Source organism: Gadus morhua, chromosome 17 (assembly GCF_902167405.1).
Source record: "Gadus morhua chromosome 17, gadMor3.0, whole genome shotgun sequence".
Taxonomy (NCBI): Eukaryota; Metazoa; Chordata; class Actinopteri; order Gadiformes; family Gadidae; genus Gadus; species Gadus morhua.
Genome location: NC_044064.1, coordinates 11,355,331 through 11,379,182, shown reverse-complemented (window position 1 = coordinate 11,379,182; position 23,852 = coordinate 11,355,331). Strand labels below are relative to the sequence as shown.

At 45.3% G+C, this 23,852-nt stretch overlaps 1 protein-coding gene across 1 annotated transcript in view; it reads left to right on the top strand.

Moving 5' to 3' along the window:
• The window catches only part of nrxn2b (neurexin 2b), a 611,205-nt gene that overhangs the window by 292,041 nt on the left and 295,312 nt on the right, over positions 1-23,852 (top strand). Inside the window, 4 exon segments of the mRNA XM_030338327.1 lie at positions 3,698-3,817; positions 7,485-7,633; positions 8,098-8,330; positions 11,580-11,770. Coding sequence (XP_030194187.1) covers positions 3,698-3,817; positions 7,485-7,633; positions 8,098-8,330; positions 11,580-11,770 — 693 coding nt within the window.

The window sequence follows — 23,852 nt, the reverse complement described above, 5'->3', positions numbered from 1 at the left end:
CAGAGGCGCTGCAGGAATTAAAACCCAAAGTTTGTCAAAAGTTAAGATTTATTTTGAACGTATTTATTTCATGAGAGGTCGTCAAGTGTGACATGAGACATAATAATTCTGCTGTGTCACGGCTTATGTTTTATTACTTCCTGTGAGTCGGCTCAGTTTCGCAGCGTCGGATAAAATAATAAAAGACGGCAGCTCTTGCTTACCGCCAGCTGGTGATAAGGTTCACTGCTCTCTCTCTCTCTCTCTCTCTCTCTCTCTCTCTCTCTCTCTCTCTCTCTCTCTCTCTCTCTCTCTCTCTCTCTCTCTCTCTCTCTCTCTCTGTCTCCCTCTTTCTTTATCATCATGCTGTCTATCTCTCTCTATCTTTTTCTCTCTCTCGATTTCTTTCTCCCTCTCTCTCTCTCTGTCTCCTCTCTCTCGTGTCAAGTCTCTCTCTTTTCTCTCCTTTTCTCTCTGGCCTTTCTCTCTCCATCTCTTATTGTCCCTGGCTCTTTCTCTCTCTGTCTCTCTCTCTTGCTGACAGTATCTCTCTGTGTCTGCGACTCTCTCTCTCTCTCTCTCTCTCTCTCTCTCTCTCTCTCTCTCTCTCTCTCTCTCTCTCTCTCTGTCCCACTCCCTTTCTCTTTCTCTCTCTCAAGCGCCTATGATGGCGATGGAGACTTAATGGATGGATTATCCAGCTGTGTCTCGTCTTGCTGTCTCAACTGCCACTGAGCACCCTGTGAAAAAAAATTGAAATAGTTGCTCAGTCTGTCTCTCTCTCTCTCTCTCTTTCTCTCTCTCTGTCTCATTGACTCTCTCTCCTGCCCTCCCCTCTAGTGTGCACTAGCGATTTGGCCCGAAGAATCACCAACACTGAATTGTTGTGTTCCTTTTTTTGAGCCGAAACAAACTGTGGTTGTGTCCGTCTCTTTGGATGCCCCCAAATGTTGATAGCAACGGCGGGCAGGGCACAGGGGAAAGGTGGGGAAGCGTGACGCATTGAGGAGGAGATAAATACAGCTCTCTGTTCGACAGTAACCCCGGTCCCTGGATCGAATTAGATAGCTAATTGCGTTTTAATAAATCGTCAAACTCTGCCTATTCATTCTTTTGTTTCCATGGCAATGATGAGTCATGACCCCCCCCCCCCCCCACACACACCCTAACCATAACCCTAACCCCCCTCCCCCCTCTTCCACCCCCCCATTAGGGACTAATTTAGGCCCTCTTGGCAGCTCTACCTGTCTGTCACTCTCGGCCCTCTGTTTAAGGGGAAGTTTGAAACTTTGCGTCGGTATTAAAAGTTGATGAAAAGCTCTGACATTAACGACTTTGTCGTTCCGGGCTGACAGACAGCTGGCTGATAATGATGTGGATGTGCTCTCCTCTCATGGATTGAGTGCCGTTTAGACTTGGTGAGGAAAAAAACGATGTGAGTGGGCCCACACTCACTCACTCATACAGAGGAAGCACGTCTGTGCACAGTCACCATAGGACAGCACAGCTATTATTGTCCACACTCCCACAATGCACCTCTCCAGTCGCGCCTCTCTCTCTCTTTCTCTCTCTATCTCTCAGTCTCTCGCTCCTTCTCCTTCTGTCTCTCTCTCCATTTAAGCGAGCAAGATAAATGTTGCATGGCCACTGCTCGACAAACCACCAATTTCCCATTCATTCTTTCCATTTACTCTCTCTCTCTCGCTCTCTCTCTCTCTCTCTCTCTCTCTCTCTCTCTCTCTCTCTCTCTCTCTCTCGCTCTCGCTCTCGCTCTCTCTCTCTCTCTCGTGTGCTCACGTGTCAGTACATTCACTCAGCTGCCCTCACATTTTCTTGCCCTGATGTCCCAGCTTCTTCTAAACTGACAAGTGTTGTACAAATCTGTCTCCCTCCGCCCAGTATGTTCACTTTATCCCCTCTCTAAAATGCCTCCCTCCCTGCCTCCCTCCTTCCCTCCCACCCCCTAGCCCCTATCAGTAACCAGGATATTTAATTTTTTATTTTGTATCTCTTACTATGTTTTATTACAGATCTTAGATGTGGAAGTTACCTGGTAATTAAACACACGAGGATTCGGATAATAGACCCTCCCCTCCCCCCCCTGACCGGCGAATGATTGGCCCCTGCTCCCGCCACTCACTGCTTTCCTTTCCCTACATGGAGGGCACACGCCCAGCCCTGCCAAATAACTTGAATACTTTGATTGACAGCTGTCTCTTCTACTTCAAGGACAGACTCCTGCGAAAGATGTCGCTGTCCATGGTGCTGAATTCTGTCAGGACATCGTAAAGTCAATAAGATAATAAGTAAAAAAACATCCCTTTTCTACACAGATCAGGTGATGAAGGGCATCAATTGAGGGCACCTTGAGTTATTTTTTCAAACTCATGAACTAAACACACTGTCCACCCACACAAAAACATACACACACACGTGGGCGAACACATGCAATCGGACAATCACATTTCACCTGGCAATATAATTGGCCAGAAAGCAAGCTAGCTATCCAGCCAGGCATCCCATGGTGGGGTGTGTGTGTGTGTGTGTGTGTGTGTGTGTGTGTGTGTGTGTGTGTGTGTGTGTGTGTGTGTGTGTGTGTGTGTGTGTGTGTGTGTGTGTGTGTGTGTGTGTGTGTGTGTGTGTGTGTGTGTGTGTTTGAGAGAGAGAGTGTTGGTGTGTGGGCAGGAAGTAGGGATAAATTTAGACTCAACACGTCAACGGTAATGTGTTGGATAACCCACTGTCCTTTCTTTTCCTGTTGTGGTTATCTCCGGTCACGATGACCTTCGACCCCATGCCAGTGATTGTGTTTGTTAGCTTAGAGCCCTTCTAAACACACACACACTTTCTCCCCATACGTTCTATGTTAACTGGTAACATGTCATATGGTAACTTCTATTCAGTTTACAATGAGGTTTGATCGATTCGATTACTATTTTAGTTTTACAGGTTATGCATTTGTTTGGATCGCAAGGTCTACTTTTATGAATATCTGGGTCAATGAATATCCTTTAGGAAAACCCCCAAAAGCCAATATGTTCCCGCAGCGATGGTTGAGGGGGCTGACTGTGTGCGTGTGTGTGTGTGTGTGTGTGTGTGTGTGTGCGTGTGTGTGTGTGTGTGTGTGTGTGTGTCTGTGTGTGCTTGTGTACATGTCTTTGAGTTTGATTCCGCAGTAACTAATTACACTGATGGCTCACAGGAGCAGTGTGTTTTACCACAGTGAGACACTATTTAGCTGAATGTCATATTGGTTTGTGTGTGTTCATGTTTCTGTGTTACTGAGAAACACAGTGAGTGCCTTTGAATGTGTGTGTGAGTGTGTGTCAGTGTGTGTCCATGGTATTTAGCGTGTGTTTTTGTGAATGAAGTGTGTTTGTTTGTTCATGCCCCATTATCCAAAGCAGCAGGTATCCTTCAAACACAACTGGGATTGCACGCGCACACACACATTCACACAAACACAAAAACACGCATGCATGTGTTTGCGTGTGTGTGTGCCAGCACAACACAGTGTGTCTGTACATGTAGGCACGTGTTGGTTGGCACTTATATAGAGGTGCCTTCAAACGCGTTTGTGAGGGGCAACACATGCACCAACACATCTCACAGCGACTACATGTTTAAAAACCCTCTGCAACATCTATCCACTGCCTCCCTCCAGTTCCCCCCCCCCCCATCCTCCCTCCCCAGTACGTGACCCAGTGTGTGTCTTCAGGCAAGGGGCCGGAGACGCTGTTCGCAGGACAGAAGCTCAACGACAACGAGTGGCACGCCGTCAAGGTGGTGCGGAGGGGCAAGAACCTCCAGCTGTCAGTGGACAACGTCACAGTGGAAGGTAAGCCGTGCCCTCGTCCCCACGGCGACCAGAGCTTCTGATTGGGTGGGACTCAATGACTTTCCTCAGGGGACCCGTCGACCTCCTCGTTGGCATGCGTTTCAAAAGGTGAAGCAGTAGGAACGTTTACGAAGTGTTGAAATGGTTATGATAAAAAAAAGAGATTAAACATTCGTTCTGAGATCTCCATTACATTTTTTGGAAGATATTTGTGATATGCTTCGAAATAGTGTACACAATTAGAGCAAGGAAAAGGCTACTATCGTACCTAGAAATACAATTTAATAAAATAATAATTTTTAGTCACTTTGGATTATTACCATCTGCCCAATGATTCAGCGGTAAACTGTAGTAAGTAAGTAGAATAAAACACCGAACTGTGACCTGGTTTCAGTAATATTAACAGCATATGCTTAAGGGGCTGAGATACACACATGGACAAGCTTTGACTGTGGGTGAAATTAAGATAAACTAGTATGTTTGTGTGTAAGTGTGAATGTGTGTAATGTGTGAGTCACAGTGTGGGTGAGATCTAGAGGCCCTTTAACACAAATCTTATTTTTTAATGAGCAGTTACCCAGCACACGTGACCCATGAGCAAGGCGTGGGAGGGTTTCGAAAGACGTTTACGTAAGCGTAATGTTGAAGACAACATGACAAGCGTGGCATAGGTCCTCTGAAAAAATAGACGCAATGGTTACTTTCTGACCTTTAAAGTGATCAAACAACGCGGTAAAGGGAAATAAAAGTTTGCTTTACATCCACTACCTGGAGATTTGTTGGTTTGGGTTGTCGTGATTTAATTGAATAAAGGATTCTTTCCACACGATACTTGTGTAGTGTCATAAAGTCGACACAATCAGAGCAGAACAGATGCCATCATAATACCTAAGAAATTACATTAAATGATCTTAAATCCGCGACGGGATTCTTCGGCAATTACATTTCTGATCCTTTACATGCGATAATAAACTATGCAGTCGGAGCTGCGTGCACATTCAACCCGACCTAATGCATAGCTAAACATCATGATTCCACTAAATCCGCCAATCCCTTTTTAAACCCTTTGATTAAATATGCATACGTGAGGCCGTTGGGTTAAATAAAACAGCGTTGCTACTGTTAGTGTATTGCCATGGAAACGTGAGAGTGATGGTTGTGTGAAAAAAAGGCAGAGCTTTCTACGAACGAGAAAGAGACCGCTTCCGACAATACAGAGCAAACTAAACAGAACGAAGTAACGTTAATCTCACTTTTATTTAAGGCAAATGAATTAAGTATAGGTATTCCTTCACAACAAGCTATTTTTTTTACCTTGAGGCTGTGTTGCGGCTCTGTAAATGAAAATATTTACATGAATTAAATCAAAATGCGTCAGAGAACCTTGGCACCGCGGGGTGTTATGATACCGTCGCGTTTACGTGAACGCAACCGAAAACAGTTCTTGAGATGCTCTTCACGTTACGAGCAGGATGCTGCGGTAAATAGCGATGATGGCTCCATACAGGAAAGGCAATGCTGCTGTGTTTTGACAGGTACTCATTACCATGTGGCACCACACGTCTGGGGGTCGGACTGCATCCGAACGTGACTGTGAAGACCTCCACACACAGGCCTTTCTGTGGTGTACACGTGTTGGATACAAGCAGCTCGCTTTCTTTTATCCTGAGATGTTGTTGTGTTTGCGAGAGACCTCTGTATGAGTTCCAGGAATTAATTGATTTTTAAGGGGAGCAGCGGATAAGAGTGCAGCAGTGTATTTGTATAAAAGATTGATTCCTTTTTGGTGCCTCTTGGGTGAATGGACAAGAAGGCAGGGGAATATGTTAATGGAGAGGGATAGCTAGGTAGGATAGTTAGTGTAGAGGTAGTGTGCGTGTTTGTGTGTGTGTGTGTGTGTGTGTGTGTGTGTGTGTGTGTGTGTGTGTGTGTGTGTGTGTGTGTGTGTGTGTGTGTGTGTGTGTGTGTGTGTGTGTGTGTTTGTGTCTGTCTGTTTTTGTGTGTTGGTGCATGGGTCTGCATGACTGATTGTGTGTGTGTGTGTGTGTGTGTGTGTGTGTGTGTGTGTGTGTGTGTGTGTGTGTGTGTGTGTGTGTGTGTGTGTGTGTATGTGTGTGTGTGTCTGCATTTGTGTGACTCTATGTCTTGTCTGTGTGTAGTTATGCGCATGGGTGTGTCTACATTTGTGTGAATGTATGTCCGGTGTGCATGTATGTGTGCTCGTTTATGGGTTTGTGTATGTGTGTGTGTGTGTGTGTGTGTGTGTGCGTGTGCGTGTGTCTGTGTGTGCGTTGGTGAGTTGGGGACAGGGTGTTATCACCTCACAAACAAGAAAAAAAAAGCAAAAGTTAATAAAATAAACAAAGACATTAAGAAAACGACAACCGGGATGTCCTCCGGGTCCCCTCAGACCGGGGGCCATTTCATTGGGCGGCGAGCCAGGGCCCATTACCCCGGGCCCCTGCGGTTAACACTGTGTATCTCCCGCCGTTTTAGAACAGCAACAACCAATTATGGCTCCCGTGCTATTCGCCCCTGAAAGAGCCGATAGCGCCGATATATTCAGCGCGGTTACAATAGAGCTCGTAAAGAGATGCCGGTGTCCACCGGTCCGTACGGGACGCTCCTCCATGTACCCATTCTTCTGTTGTTATTTGGACGGAAGCGACCATTTTTATATCAATGTCTGTAACAAGGTGTGCAGTGGGCGAACAGTTTCCCCAACGCTGCTCTGTTCAAATGTAATGTGGCAATCATCCAATGAAAACACACTCATCTCGTTGGTTCCACGGTTCAATATCCGATTGACCCTGTTTTACTTGAGCGTGTAACTCCACCGTACAGTGATTTGGCAAAATAAACAAACAATACCAGACCGCCAGGCGCATGTACAGCAAGTGTACGGGATGTGTTTAGGTTAACTTCAACTTTATTGATAAAGGTATTGCTTTAAAACAAAGGTAGAATAATCAAGCATTGCTTAGCGTTCGTAAATGCAATAATATGCCTTATCTAACCGTTCACTTAGTTAATTAACAGTTAACTAATGGCCTAGGAATTATTTACTATTGGTGATTGTGTTAGCTGAGATATTCGTATTCATTAATTAGTGGTTCATTATTCTAGCGTTGTTGTCAAGTATAACCTAATTGGTCAATAAATATATAAACGATTGCCCGCATCCCATTCCAGCTACTCAGAGAGAATACACAGTGCCAAGAGACATTTTCTCATGTAAAAACTTTATTCATTTTTTAATGAGACACAAATCGAACAACCGTTTTAACAAATGTTCAATTATTGAATACAACACTAGAAATAAGTGATGAATAGATTGGAAATAATACAAAAGTGAAATGAGATAAAACAACACGCACTGTTATTAATACAAATAAACAAACATAAATATACAGTATATATTTATGATTAAAAACAACTGAAATGAGATTAAACAACAAGCACTATAAAGATTAAAATTAAACTATTATACATATATATATGCTTATAAAACAAATAAAATGAGATAAAACAATAACCCCCATGAAGAAAAAAAATACACTATTATATATATAAATATATATATAATTATAAAACAAATGAAATCAGCCGTAACAACAGCCATTGAGTACATTGAGCTCCTCCCACCTCCCCCTCCCCCCCCCCCCAGGCCAGATGACGGGCGCCCACACCCGCCTGGAGTTCCACAACATCGAGACGGGCATCATGACCGAGCGCCGCTTCATCTCCGTGGTGCCGTCCAACTTCATCGGCCACCTGCAGGGCCTCACCTTCAACGGGGTGCCCTACCTCGACCAGGTACCATCCACCCCCCCGCTGGGCTGGACTGACCCACAAAGTTTGGCACTTTTAAACTTAGTTTCTGTATGACTTCTGCCCCACATCAAATGTCACCTTATAATATTGGTGCATCCTCGGTTTATTCTATTGTCCTTTATTTTTTTATTACAATTCAATTGTATTATGTAGGAAAAGCATCTATATATAAATATATAGACTTAGCATACATAGTGCAATTTCATTGTTGGTAAGAAATAAAGTAAAAAATATTATTTCCCATCTAGAAATGATAAAGTTTACCTTATTTCTTGCATTATTCATCATTTCATCCGTCTTAGTTTCTTAGTTTCTACGTCTATGGTTCACGATTAATCAAATATTCCGACACAGTTTATATCTCCACCCGTGTCACTATGCAAGAAAACAATGCTTGCGTCAATAAAGTGTGTCCACTCAACGGACATCCTCCCCCCCCCCCTTAGTGCAAGAACGGTGACATCTCCTACTGCGAGCTCAACGCCCGCTTCGGCATGCGCCACATCATCGCTGACCCCGTGACCTTTCGGACCAAGGGCAGCTACCTGGCGCTGGCCACGCTGCAGGCCTACGCCTCCATGCACCTCTTCTTCCAGTTCAAGACCACCACGCCCGACGGCCTCATGCTCTTCAACTCAGGCGACGGCAGCGACTTCATCGTGGTGGAGCTCGTCAAGGGGTGAGCGAGACCATTGGTGTACCTCGTGTGTGCGGAGGACCACTTGGCACCTGTTGCAGCCCCCTCGTCCCAGTGTTTCCCACCACAGTGTTCCGGGCTTGTGACCCCCTTGTTTGTAGTTTAGTTATTACAAACCCTTTTGTGTGTATTTGGTTTCACACATTTAACCATTTTGAACCCCATCATTATCTAACCTTGTCTTCGATGTACAGTGAATCTTTGTGCATAGCGCCGCGTTAATGAGTTGATTGTAGTTTCATTACTTATCATTAGTCTGACAGCTTGTGTCTACAGCACCGCAATGAGATTCCCTTCAGAACAGGAAGACCCACACCCCTGAAGCTGCCTCTAACAATGACTTTGACCCTGCGTTCCATTGCCCATACTACCATGCTATTTAGGAGGCCAGAAAAAGATTGAATGTTTGCCAATACATAGAATGGAAAATATAGTATCCCTTTTCACCAGGATGTTTTACTACATCCGGTCGCGTTTCTTAGTTTGCAAGCCAGGATGCTTTTTGGCTAATTTGCCACATAACGACTGAGCCGGGGAAAGTCGATGTCCCAATTGTATGCATACTGTGTGCAACATTACATACTTTGTAAGGATAGCTGTAGTAAAAAGTATGCGATTTCGAACGCAGCTCCGGTATGTTTTTTCCATCCCTGTTAAACGCAGCTTCGATTCCCTCTCAAGAGGCATGAAATTCGCAATATAGTTCAACCGAGAGAGGGACTCTCCAGCTTTTGCATACCAAAGCTCAGATGGTGTTTGGGTTTGGCTCCTTTCGAATCACAGTGACAGTCTCAAAGGGCTTCATATGATACTAAAACCTTGAGCCTTTAACCTAGCCAGGGAGTCATCCACAATGCAACCCCGCCACTAAGTGGTGTTGCTTCCCCTTTAAGGCCAATACAAATTAGATTGCTCAGCTGCAGCTCGTTGAGTTGGTGGCCCTATTCAAAAGTGTTTAGAGGCTGTTGGGTTCACAGAGTTTGGTAGGTCAACAGTATTTCCTTTAACCCCCTCGTCATTTCTTCAATTTAATTTGATCTGTTATGATTTACAAAGAATAAGGTAGAACGTTGAAATAGAAATGATATGTATTTCTTTTTTTTTGTTACTTTTGTTATTATATATTGTCTGAAATCCTTCCAGTTAAGTAAAGGGAAGTTGTTATTGACCGTCTCACAGTGCCAGTGTTTCGACACAATAATAATAATTATGTGAATACTTTCATTCAACCCTTTCTGAAGGTTATGTGCTTTGCCGAAGATAGGCTTATAAAAAAGTTTACTGTTATTCAGAATAAATTTGTGTGTTATTTTGTTTTCTTGGCAAGATACTTCTGCTATGTTGGTGATATTGTTTTGGTAATGTGCCCTGTAAAGCACTTAAAACCTAACTTTTTTTTTAACAGCCTGTGAAATGCTGTGAAAAACAACCTCACTAACTATAAATTGTTTGGAAATGTTTTGTATCCAAACGGGAAAGCTTGGGTTGCCACTGCCACAGTGAGATGTTGAATAAACACACACCTTCATTACTGCTGCATTAGCGTAGCATTTAGCGACATTAGCGTTTAGCCTAGGAAGACAATCCTACCACCATCTGTATTCCTGTGAGAAGGTGAAATCCCTTAGTAGCAATGCCATGATGCACCCTCATCTGCCCTTAAGTAAAGAAAGGCACCTCTGCTTGTTTATGCCAAAACCAGGAAGCACATTAGTTTATTTAACTGACACTTATGTCAAGAGCAACGTTCATTAAGTGCGGTGACCCACTAACCTAAAATGTTCAAGAATCATTTGACTTAATACAATTAGTCAAACAAGCAACTGCTGTAAGTGCTAAAATATAGTATCTGGCACTTGAATCATCTTTAATTCATGTTTTCCACGGGCCAAGACGCAGTCTGAACAGATGAGTTCTCAGCCTGCGGCGGAAGATGTAGGGTTTCATCTCTCCTGATGATCCCGGGGAGCTCATCCACCATTGTGGATCCAGGACAGCATATCATTTAGATTTTGTTGAGCGTCTACCATCCTGTAGTGAAGGATTAGCGAGCTGTTTTGGTGGGCTGGAGTATACGGTTTGACCATGTCCTGGGTATAGGACAGGCCGGAGGCATTGATAGCCCGGTACGAACATACCAGTGACTTGAATCGAATTGGAGTAGCAGGATAGTAGTAGGGTAGGAGGCAGCAAGTAAGATGACACAAAGAGAGCAAGCTTGTTTTTGTCTCTCAAAATGTTTCTCCGAATGTGTTTCATGATCTCTTTTACTGCCTTCGTATTGCAGTTCTGCACAGAAAAGTGTGCTCTCAATAATGTCGAATTGATTGACAGAGGTTATGACGGTATGAGAGAGAGCGTCCGAGGGAGGAAAAGAGAGCGAGACAAAGCGAGACGGAAAGCAGGTTATTGTGTATTAGAGTCCGCCGCCATGGTAACCTTGGCGATGAGTTAGGGGCTCGGATGAAAAAATATTGAACTCTGCAAGGGGTCGCATCAATGATGTAATGCAGGTTGTGCTGACCTTGACGTGCCCATGGCAACCGAGCGTTGAGACACTGCTTCCCTCCAGGACGTCTGGTCGATGGCATTTCAATAGGGCATGTACGCCTACACCCTTGCTTGGGGACTTTGTGTCATGCTGGTATTGTAAAGGGCACCCATGCTGCCTTAAGTCAATAACATATGTCCCCATATATATAACTGTTTGATTTATCACAAAAATCATGGTATATAATGTGACTTGGATTCCAATAAAGTAGTCCTGATTATTGCGATAGTCCCTTCCTTATCGACGATCCCTTTGTGTGCTTAACCACTTCACACTCTTACTATACAGGCTGTCACAGGCCGGTACCTTCTGTTTGTATCTGTGTACTCCAGAACTTGTCAGCGTAGCGCGCTCCGGTTCTCAGTAATTCATCTGTGTAGCACACTCCGGTGAGTCTTCTGCCGAGAGGTTTGATGTTGTGGGGGATCCTCTTGTCCTTCAAGTGCTCTGTGGAGCTACCTGATGTCATCTTATATGTGTAGGTATCTGTGTAGGGGGCTCCCGTTCCCCTAAGTTGTCGGTGGAGAAAACGCTTATTCCATTCAAGTTACCCAGCTGAAGTGTTCTGGTTTAGTGTTGGTTCCCCTGTGGAGGTGTGCCATGTTCTCTGTGTAGGAAACCCAAGTTCCCCGTGTGTGAGCGTTCTGAGAGTTCTAACCCCTCCCCCTCCGTCTCATTAGCTACGTCCACTACGTGTTCGACCTGGGCAACGGGCCGTCGCTGATGAAGGGCAACTCGGACAAGCCACTGAACGACAACCAGTGGCACAACGTGGTGGTGTCCCGGGACGCCGGCAACGTGCACACGCTCAAGATTGACTCGCGCACCGTGACACAGCACTCCAATGGAGCACGGAACCTGGACCTCAAAGGTAAGGAGATCTGCCCGGGGGCTGAACTAGACTAGCCGACCACCGATGTACCACAACAGTGATTTGTTGTTGGGAAATCATTTTTGGCAAAATGGCCGCCACCCCGCTGCAGTACATCGTTTAGGTTAAGCCTTGGTTTCTCCTCGTTTTTGTCTGCTCTTTGATGTGACGTTTAGTACAGATGATCCTTTGGGCTACATCTAACTCAATTTGTATCACAAAAATCAGAAGAATCTATGCAAACGGATGCATTACATTATAGGGTGGAGACGATATGGTAATAAGGGAACTAATGAAAAATGTATTGCAGTGGCGTTTGTTTAAATGTGGGATTTGGGGGGTTTCTTTTATGCTAAATGATAGACGAGAAGCCAGCCTATATTCTGCTTTGCTGGTAAAAATATTTAAATTCAATCGTAAAGTTAATAGTTTTTAATTCCTTTAGCATTTTACTGGGCTATCAATGAATTCATCAAAAGGTTTGAAAATCATAGGGCGCAATGTACGATGAAACACAAAGCGTAATCACACACATGCTTTTCCCCAAAGAAGCCAAATCCATTCAACAAAAACGCAAGGGGGCCGAGATTATACCTGCTCTCCCCTCTCCCCTCTGGGGCTGAAGTGCTCTTGAGAAACATCAGACGAACCTTGTCCTAATGTGACCTACATCAGAGAGTGCAATCTACAAAAAATACTTTGTCCTTTCCACCTCCCTACCTTTTTCCTTTGACACGGTATTGTCGCCTTGTTTTCCCAGTCGAGCTATCTTCCCTCTTAAAGATACCCCAGAAATGGGTGTAAAATTGTACACTTGACTCTCACCTGTAACCCTTTCATCGGACAGGTTTTATGTCCTCCTCTCCCGGGCGAAACAGCGGCTCCTTCAGATAATAGCAATGGTTAAAAGCCTCTCACGTCTGAATGCTTTGTCTTGCCGTTGGAATCGGCGTGTAAAATAACAGTGAGAGAGAGAGAGACACCTGGAGCTGTTAGCCGAGGTCATTTTAGACCATGGGCGCTTTTCTATTTTTAAGGACTCAAACTCCTTGACGCGGCAACAGTTTTTTGGGGCGGGTGAAAGCACAGGGAAAACAACAAGGTGACAGCCTCTGAGGATTCAGGGGAAAACAAGTCACGGCGCCACAATAAGGCAAGAAGGCAAGGACAGAAGGAGTACGGAATAAGGATGTAAAGATGGAAGTAGGAGAGGGATTGAGGGCAGGAGGAGACACAATACGAAAGAAGGAAAGGAGCTGAGAGAGAGAGAGGGAGGGAGAGAGAGAGAGAGAGAGGGAGAGAGAGAGGGAGGGGGAGAGAGAGGGAGAGAGAGAGAGGGAGGGGGAGAGAGAGGGAGAGAGAGAGGGAGGGGGAGAGAGAGGGAGAGGGAGAGGGAGGGGGAAAGAGAGAGAGAGAGAGAGAGAGAGAGAGAGAGAGAGAGAGAGAGAGAGAGAGAGAGAGAGAGAGAGAGAGAGAGAGAGAGAGAGAGAGAGAGAGAGGGAGGGGGAGAGAGAGGGAGAGAGAGAGAGGGAGGGGGAGAGAGAGGGAGAGAGAGAGGGAGGGGGAGAGAGAGGGAGAGGGAGAGGGAGGGGGAAAGAGAGAGAGAGAGAGAGAGAGAGAGAGAGAGAGAGAGAGAGAGAGAGAGAGAGAGAGAGAGAGAGAGAGAGAGAGAGAGAGAGAGAGAGAGCGCGCGCAAGGGGGGAAGAGGGAAGTAGTGATGGTGTTGGTGATTCACAAGTGGTAGAGGGATTCTGGCTGACATTAAACTGCTGTAAGTGGCCTTAGACAGAGGCCCGTTTGTCTGTAAGAGAGGATTCGAGACGAGTGACTCAGTAACACGTCCAAACGTTGTCTAGTGTTTCCCTGAGGACACTGTTGATGGATTAGGATGGTGAGGAAAGTGATGATGGTGATGATACTGTGGTTAATATATAGAGAGAATTGAGAGAGATGATGACACAAAACGAATGTGTAGTCGATATAAGTATAATCAAAGTACAAAAACATACTTCTATTAATGTAATTTGCACTAATAATGGATAATACTAATGAATATACATATATACTACAATCAGGGCATTTAGCAGACGCTTTTATCCGAAGCGACTTACGGTATATCGGCTGATACACACATTGACACACCGACGGCAGAGTCAACCACGCAAGGCGACAGCCAGCTCGTCAGGGGCAGTTAGGGTTGAGTGCCTTGCTCAGGGACACGTCAACGCTCAGCTAGCGTATACTAACGATAATAATATATGTCCATTGTTTGAAGACTTGTTAAGCAAACACACACACACACACACACACACACACACACACACACACACACACACACACACACACACACACACACACACACACACACACACACACAAAAGAACTTTGCCGCTGATGAATTGACAAAATTTCCCTTCGTGGAGTGATTAGTGGCTTATCAGTTGAGGGTCTGTATTGGTTAATTGATTGGTAGTAATTGATAAGGCCCGAGCTGATTACAGCAGTGGTTGGGCCTGTTCTTGGATCTTATGGATCTCTGATTAAAGTACAAAACAAACTCGTAATAAATAAGGAAGACAATCTTTATACCATTTTAAACTAAGTTTAAAATAGTTTGTGTGTTCAATTCTTAATTTTTTATTTTGGCTCTCAGTCGACGAGAATTCAAATAGGGTGATGATTGTTCATGATTGTTCCCATGCATTCTGGGAAATGTAGTCTTTGTATTGAATTGAAAAGTCCAAAAAACTAGGAATCTACCATAAATAATGGCTTGTGTTCAGCTTGCATTGAATACCACGTTCAGCGCACCGACAACGGTGTCATTTAGCGATGAGTCATTGTGCGGGCTAGTGAAAATGAGCGTGCCGTGTTAGCCTCCTGCTTACTGCTGTGGTGTCTCTATGCCAGCTAGCATGATTAGCAAGGCTCGTCGCAGCTATATCCCATAAAAAGGCCGGCAAACCAAGCGTGCGACAACCGTCTTTCACTTACTCTCTCAGCCGGCCACCGTGGAGACGTGTGGCGAAGATGGCGCTATTAGCATATTTAAAAAATGTACGAAAACTTGCACGACGATTTGTTTCCGCAAATTAAACAGACGGACGGCAATTTGCGGGGATGGAGATTGAAGGTGATGCGGTTGGTGTTTTAGGCCCTTGACGGGCTGAGGCTGTAGTGTCTGCACGCGCACGCCGCACGTGGCGCCTGAAAAGAAAAAGAAAAAACCCTGTGAAAAAAAATAAAACGCTACCATCTGCGCTATTAATCTGTTAGCCGCTTGTGTTTGCAGTTTTTTCCCCTTTTTTCCGTGGCCGCCTGTTCCTTTAATTGAAGAGACGCTGCCTGCTGGGAACGCACGCTTATGCGAGCGGTTGTGGAGAAGAGTAATAGTTTTTAAATCTGCCTTCTAGAGATTTCTGTAGCGCTGCACCATTTCTCTGTTCTCGGTTCTCTCTCCCCCCTCTGGTCTAATTGGACATTCAGAGCATGTTCACTCGCTCTATAAGCCCATTTCTTTCCCCCTCTAGTTCTTTCTGGGGGCTTCACTCACACATTGATGCACGGGTGTGTGCACAAACACACACACACATACAGACACAGACTCCCAGCACGGGTGGTAGGTTTATACATATGTTCACATGACGGCAATGACGGACGCCAGCTGTGACTGAAGGGAACTGGGAGGCAAAAAACATGCATTCCGGAATATATACAAGCTCAGACAAATGCAGAGAATTCTCTTCATGTTCACTCTTGACTCTTATTCCCATGATTAAACACACACACACACACACACACACACACACACACACACACACACACACACACACACACACACACACACACACACACACACACACACACACACACACGCGCACACCCTTCAAACAAGCTTAATCCCAAATCGTGTTTTCGGTATCATGCATCTCTCATTTCTAAGTGCATTTCCTTCTGTTTAAATCAGCAGGATTCCGAAGTGTAATTACAAAAAAACCGAAAGGCTTTTTGTTTATTTTATTTTTTGGTGTCCCAAATTCCCTTCTTATTTCTCCAGAAACACGTCATGAAATATTAGACAGTTAATTATCTTCAAGGTATTTTCTCGCCGTCAGGTTTGTAATATGGGGACAACACTAAGCCCCAGAGGTAATGCTTTATTGCACGTGAGTCTCACACCGAGGATGTTGGGAAAATATGACGGATTAAACATTCCCACCTAAATGAAAATACATATATATTGCGGCTTTAAAAAGTCATAATCCAAACTTTTTCGACTCACGGATAAAATATCTAATCGAAATGCTGACAAATTCAAACATGCCAAATGCATTAACAAACAGATAAAACAGAAATCACAATATGCTAATAGGGTAAAAGTCATAGAAATAGGTTACGGTAGAAAATCAAACCAAGTGAGCTATGCCTCATAGCGTAATAGCCTAATTCATACATCGGCCAAATAGGGATATCTAACCTAATTCTACTCATCTAACGCTGTTGATTCACTGTGCCTCATTGGCTATATCCTAAGCCAATCAGAGTCATCTATTTGACCTAGGTATTTTCCACGCTAAACACAGGATGAACCTTAAAATATGACTTAGGCAATTATGCGAAGAGGCTAACGATCCATACGACCCATAAGAAGTGACGCAGGCCTTCCATTGGTCCCTCCCCCACTCCCGCCAGATGCAGCAGGTGTGCGCCCAGCACTACGCCCGGGCCCCCCTGCTGGGGCCCCTCTGAGACGGTGCCGCGAGGCCCCTGGGCCGTAGCGGAGCGCCGCTGTAGCGTCCCGGGTCTCCTGCACCTCCCGGGGTGTTGTTTATAGCTCCCACTCAGCGGCCTCGCCGATCCCTCTGACGCTCTTTACTGTCCCCCGCTGTGACGGATGAAGGGCCGGCCGGAGAGACGGACAGGAAGGCAGAGAGACGGACGGAGAGGGGATTGGACACGTAGATGGTGTGCAGATGGGTGGATGAACGAAAAGAAAGACGGATGCACGCTTATGCTTATGGATGCATGTCTAGATAAAGGCATGCAACGGTATCGAGATGGATGGATGGATATACGCTTTGATTGATAGACGATAGAAGTGCTTTGGCAGATATGCCTAGATGGACTGATTAGAGCAGAAGAAGATAAATGGATTAAAGTATTTTAGACAGATTAATCGATGGATGGATGGATGTCACGGACGATGGACGGAAAGATTGATTAACGGTTGTTAAATAGATGTATAGATAGAGAGAATAGATAGAGATACATGCTTACACGCATGGATTGCTCGATAGATAGAGAGGAAAGGACAGATTTTGCCCGGGTGAATGGATGGAGAGGTTCAAGGATAGATTACCGGTCGTTAGATAAATAGATGGGTTAATGGGTGCTGGGTGGATAGATGGCTTCTTCATCCATCGCCACAAGCAACAGGGAGGCCCAGTCTCTGATCGGTATCCAATGGCGACGGCTCTCGACGGTGTGTCCGAAAAAGAGACACAATTAACACAGTGTCCTCTTCTCAGGAGCGTCTAGTGCAACACATCAGCCCGCTATCGGAAAGCAATACAGTGCTTGACATTCAGGCTGGAGGAGTGTGGGGTGGACTTGCAGCCAATGGAGGATAACTCATGCCTGCATGATGTGTATTATAAAGCTCTCAAATCACCCCTTCAGTGTAAGTGGCTGAACACACAGGTTTACGGGCAAAGAGAATACCCGGCTGGCCCTGTTATGATTGGCTTTTATTGTTGATGATCGCAGGTGTTATTCCATGCATGCTAGCAATTGTGCGTTATTGTGTGTTATTTTCCCTATTCTACGGCCAATTGTTGTTCATACAATTAATATCCTGGTGAATTTGTGAAGGGTACTCTGTGGTTGGGTATTGTATGGTGTTCTCACAGCCGAGAGGTGCCGGGTCTGAGCCCCTATTCCCCCCGCCTGCCCTGTCCTTGAGCAATGGATGTGAATTCACTGTCAGCGCCTGGGGATAAAAGCATCTTGTGTATAACTATATGGTGGTAAATAGAAACTCGATTTACCTCGGCCGAAGCAGTCTAGATCGGCCTTTTGAAGAAGATCTGGTGCTTGGACTAAAACGTTTCAGCTACTATTTGGACCAATCTTGTGTCCCCAACTTCCCTATACGGCGCATACATGCTTTCTTATTCCCGTAGACCAGGTAACAGCAAAACGTGTGTTCATAATGCTTGTTCATGTCATCATTTAGGCAGGATTGGACACGAGTCTGACATAACCAGGAACAATAAAACCCAAAATTGCCGTTATTTTTTAACTCGTGTGCTGCTCGTGAATGAGACACTTGGCGTACCTTACCCGGGATCCAACCCTGACTCGCTTTGAAGACATCTGCTAATGAAGTGCCTTCGCGCGGCACTGCTGGGACGTATGATGTACAGTGCTCCGGAACAAAAGCAGACCCAGTGAAGGAGCAGCCTGGCAACACAGAGGGAGGAGAGAGAGAGAGAGAGAGAGAGAGAGAGAGAGAGAGAGAGAGAGAGAGAGAGAGAGAGAGAGAGAGAGAGAGAGAGAGAGAGAGAGAGAGAGAGAGAGAGAGAGAGAGAGAGAGAGAGAGAGAGAGAGAGAGAGAGAGAGAGAGAGAGAGAGAGAGAGAGAGAGATGAAGATGAAGATGAAGATGAAGAGGGAGGGGGGAGAGACAGGGCGATCAAGGAAAGGTAAACACAATTTAATGAGCTTTGTGCTCGCCAGCGGAAAGTTTGAGATTCATTATTTGGTCAGCCCAAACTATTTGTCAGACACACCGTATATACTAATCCGTGCACCGATAATGGGTCGAATAAATAGCTCCCCTTACCCTGACCCTTAACATTTATTATTTTGGCTAAAAAAAAATTCTAAAAATAGTTCAAAGAAATCTGTCGCTTATTTGTGCTTGGTTTGGTTTCTCATAAATGAAGTAAGAGTTCCTTCTGTGCTTATAAGGGCTGATGTTGTTTTTTTGTCATGTTGTTTTTTTGTCATGCTATTTAATTTTCTGACACACACAGAATAGCCAGGTGAGGAAAACAAACCAGAATCAAAGCAATTATCCTTGCAGGACTTTTATTTGCGCACGCTGTTATTTTGAAAGCGAAAGCCATTTGAGGACATGCACTTTTTGGGTTATTGGTTCTAGGGGGAAGAGGACACTTCACGGTAAGGCGCGAGAAGAGCTATCACGTTAATTACAATCTGAGAAAAGTCGCAATGAATCCACATTTTCTCTGATAAATGGGGCGTATTTGCATTAAAAATTTAAAAACAAAAGTACAAACACACACACACACAGACACACACAGGCAAAAGACACAACGTATGGAGCTTTTTCGTGAGTAATGTTTAGATTAACTAAATATTGCTGTGCATCACATAAACTTGCGGGGGGGAAAGAACAAAGTTCCAATGTAGTGACTAATAGCGTGTAGATCTGACGACAAAACTGTAAAAGTTGCGGTACAAACATGCTAATTCCACCATTAGGGCTCTGAAATGAATCAGGGCAAGCGGTTTGTCCCACAGCCACACACACACACATGTCCCTCCCCATGCACACATTCGCTTATAACAAGCGCCTGCTGTGCGCATATATCGATGGGCGATGTCACTCCAAACCCCCCCCTCTGCCCCAATGGGCTCCACACCACGATCGATCTGCGACACTAATGATGTCCATTTACCAGCAGCAACCAGCCCTCGACGCGAGGCAGAGGGGAAACAAACCTCTCCTCTCGTAGCCGCTGCAAGTACCCGCCTCAACACGCAAACCTCAGCCTTGGCTGTTGTGCCCATGTCAATGTTTTAGCCATAGCCGTTGTAGCCCAAGCCTTAAGCTCGCGTGCTAGCGTAGCAGTGAGGGCTAGGTGGTAGATTGTGCTTGGTGTCCGCTTGTGATGATTAAAATGAGCATTATGAAATGTATGGAAATCTACAGTGTTTATGTAGGATAGTTATGTATATATGAGGGAGTTTGAACCCTGACCTAAAGGGTTCCGGGTTCGATCCCCATATGTCTGCAGTCTGACATGTAGACACCCTCGAGCAAGATGCCTAGCTACCTGCCTGCGCTTTGATGAATTCCATCTTAAAATTAAAATATATCGTAAATGACTTTGGATAACAGCTTCCATTACGACAAAATGGCATTTTAAACTGTATATAAAGGTGTGTTTGCAATCCGCACTCAGGAACCAAATAGCGTCTCGGTTTCATTGGCCGCAGCCGAGTGAACTCCGCCCATGCAAGACGCAGTTCTCCACCGCCGGCCGGTTCTCTGTCCGCCCCCCCCGGCTCCCCGGCTCCCCGGACCCCCACGCTGTGCAGCGGCGAGGGCCCTGTGGTTGACCTGCTCTGCTTCGCCGGCTCCCATTAAAACAGTCTCAACCCAGTGATCATAACTCCGGGGCTCGTGAAGCCCTAGACCAGGGGCTGTCGGGAAGCTTTAAAGGGGCTGTTGGGGGGGGGGGGGGGGGGGGGGGGGGGGGGGGGGGGGGGGGGGGCACTTAAAGGGGTGTCAATCTCATGCCTGTTGAACACGTGTTATCGCACACACAGCCTGCCAGGAAGGTGTTTGACGTCACCCCTTGGTTAAGGTCATTGAAGAACAAAACAACGACAATGACAAATCCTTAGCCATAATGCAAATCTTACTTAGCAATTAGGCAGGATCCTGTTTGTTTCCGTTCAATAGCACACCTGCAACCAATGATTCAATGACATGACTTCTATTGCTGATATGCATGATTCAAATGGGAAACTTTTCATATATTTTTGCCAGATTTCAAGTTTTTCCTTTTAATATTTTCCACACTCTGTCATTCTTCACCCTGTCTCTCTCTCTCTCTTCATCCCGCTCTCTCTTTCTCTCCATCTCTTTGCGTTTCCCTTCCTGATCCCTCTCGTCCTCAGCACCTACTGCGTTAGATAACAGGTTTTCTATTTGTAAGTGTGTGTGTGTGTGTGTGCGCTCATGTGCATGCATGTGTGAATGAGTGTGTGTGTGTGAGCACACTTTGTGAATGTCCTAACTGGCGTTGAGATAAAGGCGTTTTATTTTATTTGACAGCTTAAAGTTATGCCCCCAGCTGAAGGGAAGAGGGGGGGGGGGGATTTACAACTCACAATTAGTCCAAGAAATAAATCAAGCTGTACTCTTCTCTATTATTTATCAGCGGAGAATAAGTGATTTGCAGAGGAGGGAAGGTACTGGGGAGTTATGGCCCATGGTAGTCGTTTATTTTTTGCTTGGCTGGGGTAAAAAATAAATAAACGATGGATTGTGAATATAGACTGACAACCCGGTATTATGTCGTATTTATTTTCACACGGAAGAGGAATGCCCGCGTCACGTCGGTTAGGAGGAAGAGGAATGTTCCGGCGGAGGCGGTCGGGGCCGTGAATCATTCCCGATCCATAGTGCCACTCTCAGCACTTTGTGCATTGTATGTTTTGAATATTTGAACTGATTACATACTACAACGATGAGGAGGTTACAGTGGTAAGGTGAGGGGAAGGCTTGGATGGGGAGACGCAGATGGTTGCTTTCGAGGGCCATTATTTTACCGTGTGATGTTGAGTAGCCATTACAAACTTTTGTTACGTCACAATTGGGAGTGTTCTGCCATACATCTGATGGATGAGTTGCATTGCTGTGAGTGTTCGTATCAGGCGTGAACTGCTATTCCGTACACCTTGTTTTTCATGCTCAGCCTATACTTAAGGATTAGGGGATAAATATAATATTGAGGATAAATATTGAAAGTGCGGGCACGACTGGCAAATAATGGGGTAGACGACAGGCAGCCAATCAAATCGGTTGAGGTCCAACGGTTTACACTTTGAACCTTGCTGTGAATATGAATTGTCGAGATGCATGTCAAGGCCCGGGTAAAGCAGAACATGGGGTTGAAGCTAGCAAAATAGGGTAGCATAAAGAGACGAGACACAGAGCGTCAGATGTGTTGAAGCCGTGCCAAACACAAGCAAGGTCTTGGAATAACCATAAAACATAAAAACAAAAATGAAGGGTTCGCCTTCTTCCCCCGTACGCGCGAAACTGGCTTCTTTTCAGAGGTTTTATGTGATCCAAAAATCTCTCTGTCCTTCAAACGACCCAGACTCCAAACATTGAATGTCTGAACTCCAAATTGGACGTGTCTCAAAAGTGAGACGCTTCCGGGACCAGACTTGACACAACAAATGTCAGTTGAATCCTCAGTCGAACTACGGGGACACTCCTACGACTTCAGAAACCATTCAGAAAGACTTGAATTGAATTAATAGAGGGGGGCTGGTTTGGGGGCGCAGCCACAACATCAGTCACTGAACCCATCATTAGACAGCTATTTAATAATCACACTGCCTGTTGGTTGTGTGGGATATGTTGAAGCATGTGTGGGTGTGTGTGTTTAGGTGCTCAAAACGTAACACACACACATCGCTTGTTCACACACTTACACTCTCGCTCGTTCTCTCTCTTCAAGACACACACTCACACACAATTATTCACCTACCCACACATACAGGCTCACACTCACCCACTCACTCGCAAAACGAAAGTACAAACACACATACACACAAACACATATACATGCATACATACATACATACATACATACATACATACATACATACATACATACATACATACATACATACATACATACATACATACATACATACATACATACATACATACATACATACACACACAGACACAGACACAGACACACACACACACACACAGACCCAAAACCAATACAACGCACACAAAGCAAAGCATAATTAAGCAACGCATAAATAGTGGTCAGCCAGATTAGTTGTTCAGACATCAGTTGCTGGAGGCCCATGTTTTGTTCTCACCTCTCTGCGTTAACACCTTTCTGCTTCACGGTATCTAGCCGACGGAGTGCTAAGTCGAGGAAGGCTTTGTATTTCACGGCAACACAACCTCTCGGTGCGGCCTATTTTCAAACATCACAAAGGTCTTGCCGCGTGATGGATATTAATGTGGAATTCAAAGAGTGCGAGTGTGAATATTGGATCAGGGGCGGTTCAGAGCGGCCTGCACTTGGGAACCAATTACAGGCCAACGTGTGAAGGTAGAGGGCTTTTATTTTGGAGGCGTCCGCGGGAAGACCAACAGACGATGTGCAAAACAAGAGCGCCGTTGGCAAACGTCTGCAGGAAATTAATGCATCTCTGGGGGTAAAGGGATCAACGCCGATTCAGATTGAGCGTAGGTCTTGCACACCTCATCTTTTAAGGAAGTGAAATCAGTTAAGGTGCAATAGCACAATGGCAACAACAGATGAAGCCGATCACACTGTTCATCATTCTCGTTTGGGAACGTATCCAGTGTGACGTTGCAGACGTCAGATCGAGGCACCCGTTTTTGTACTAAAGCATAGTGCAGTATTATCAATTGTACAATTGTCAAGTGTTTTCAATCCTTATATTAATCTGAATGTGTTCAAATTGTGTTTTTTTAAGGCCCCCCATGATGTATCTGCCAATAACCCCCTGATGTAACAATATGTTACTATAGTTTTCCATTTCTAACTGCATAATCATCATCAATATCTGAAGTGTTATAGTACACCGATGATATCTGCACAAAAATCTGTTGGGAACCACTTTAAAAACTCCCAGGCACACTCACAGGACACACAGTTTCACACACACTGGCCAGTGGCCCTCCGGAGAACGGCCCCTGAGAGGTCATTAGTGAACACGGGCCCCCGCCTAGCAAGGTCCGGGGCCAGGGTCCGGCCGAGACCTCGTGTAATTGGTCCCTTTACTGCCGGGCCCCCTTTGAGTGACACCAGAGGTCTTCATCACGGCCAGGGGGGGGGGTACCGAGAGGTCGTCTGTTTTTTCGAGACCCCCGTCAAAAATACCAGCGACACCTCCTACCTGCGACCCCCAGCACTACACCTCCGTCGCCCAGCTCTCTACTCGTTTGTTTCTTCCAACCCCTTTGAATTAACCAACAGAGACAATCATATACACAATCTTCCGTCTACGGCTCCAAAAAAAACTCTTTGGACTATGATATC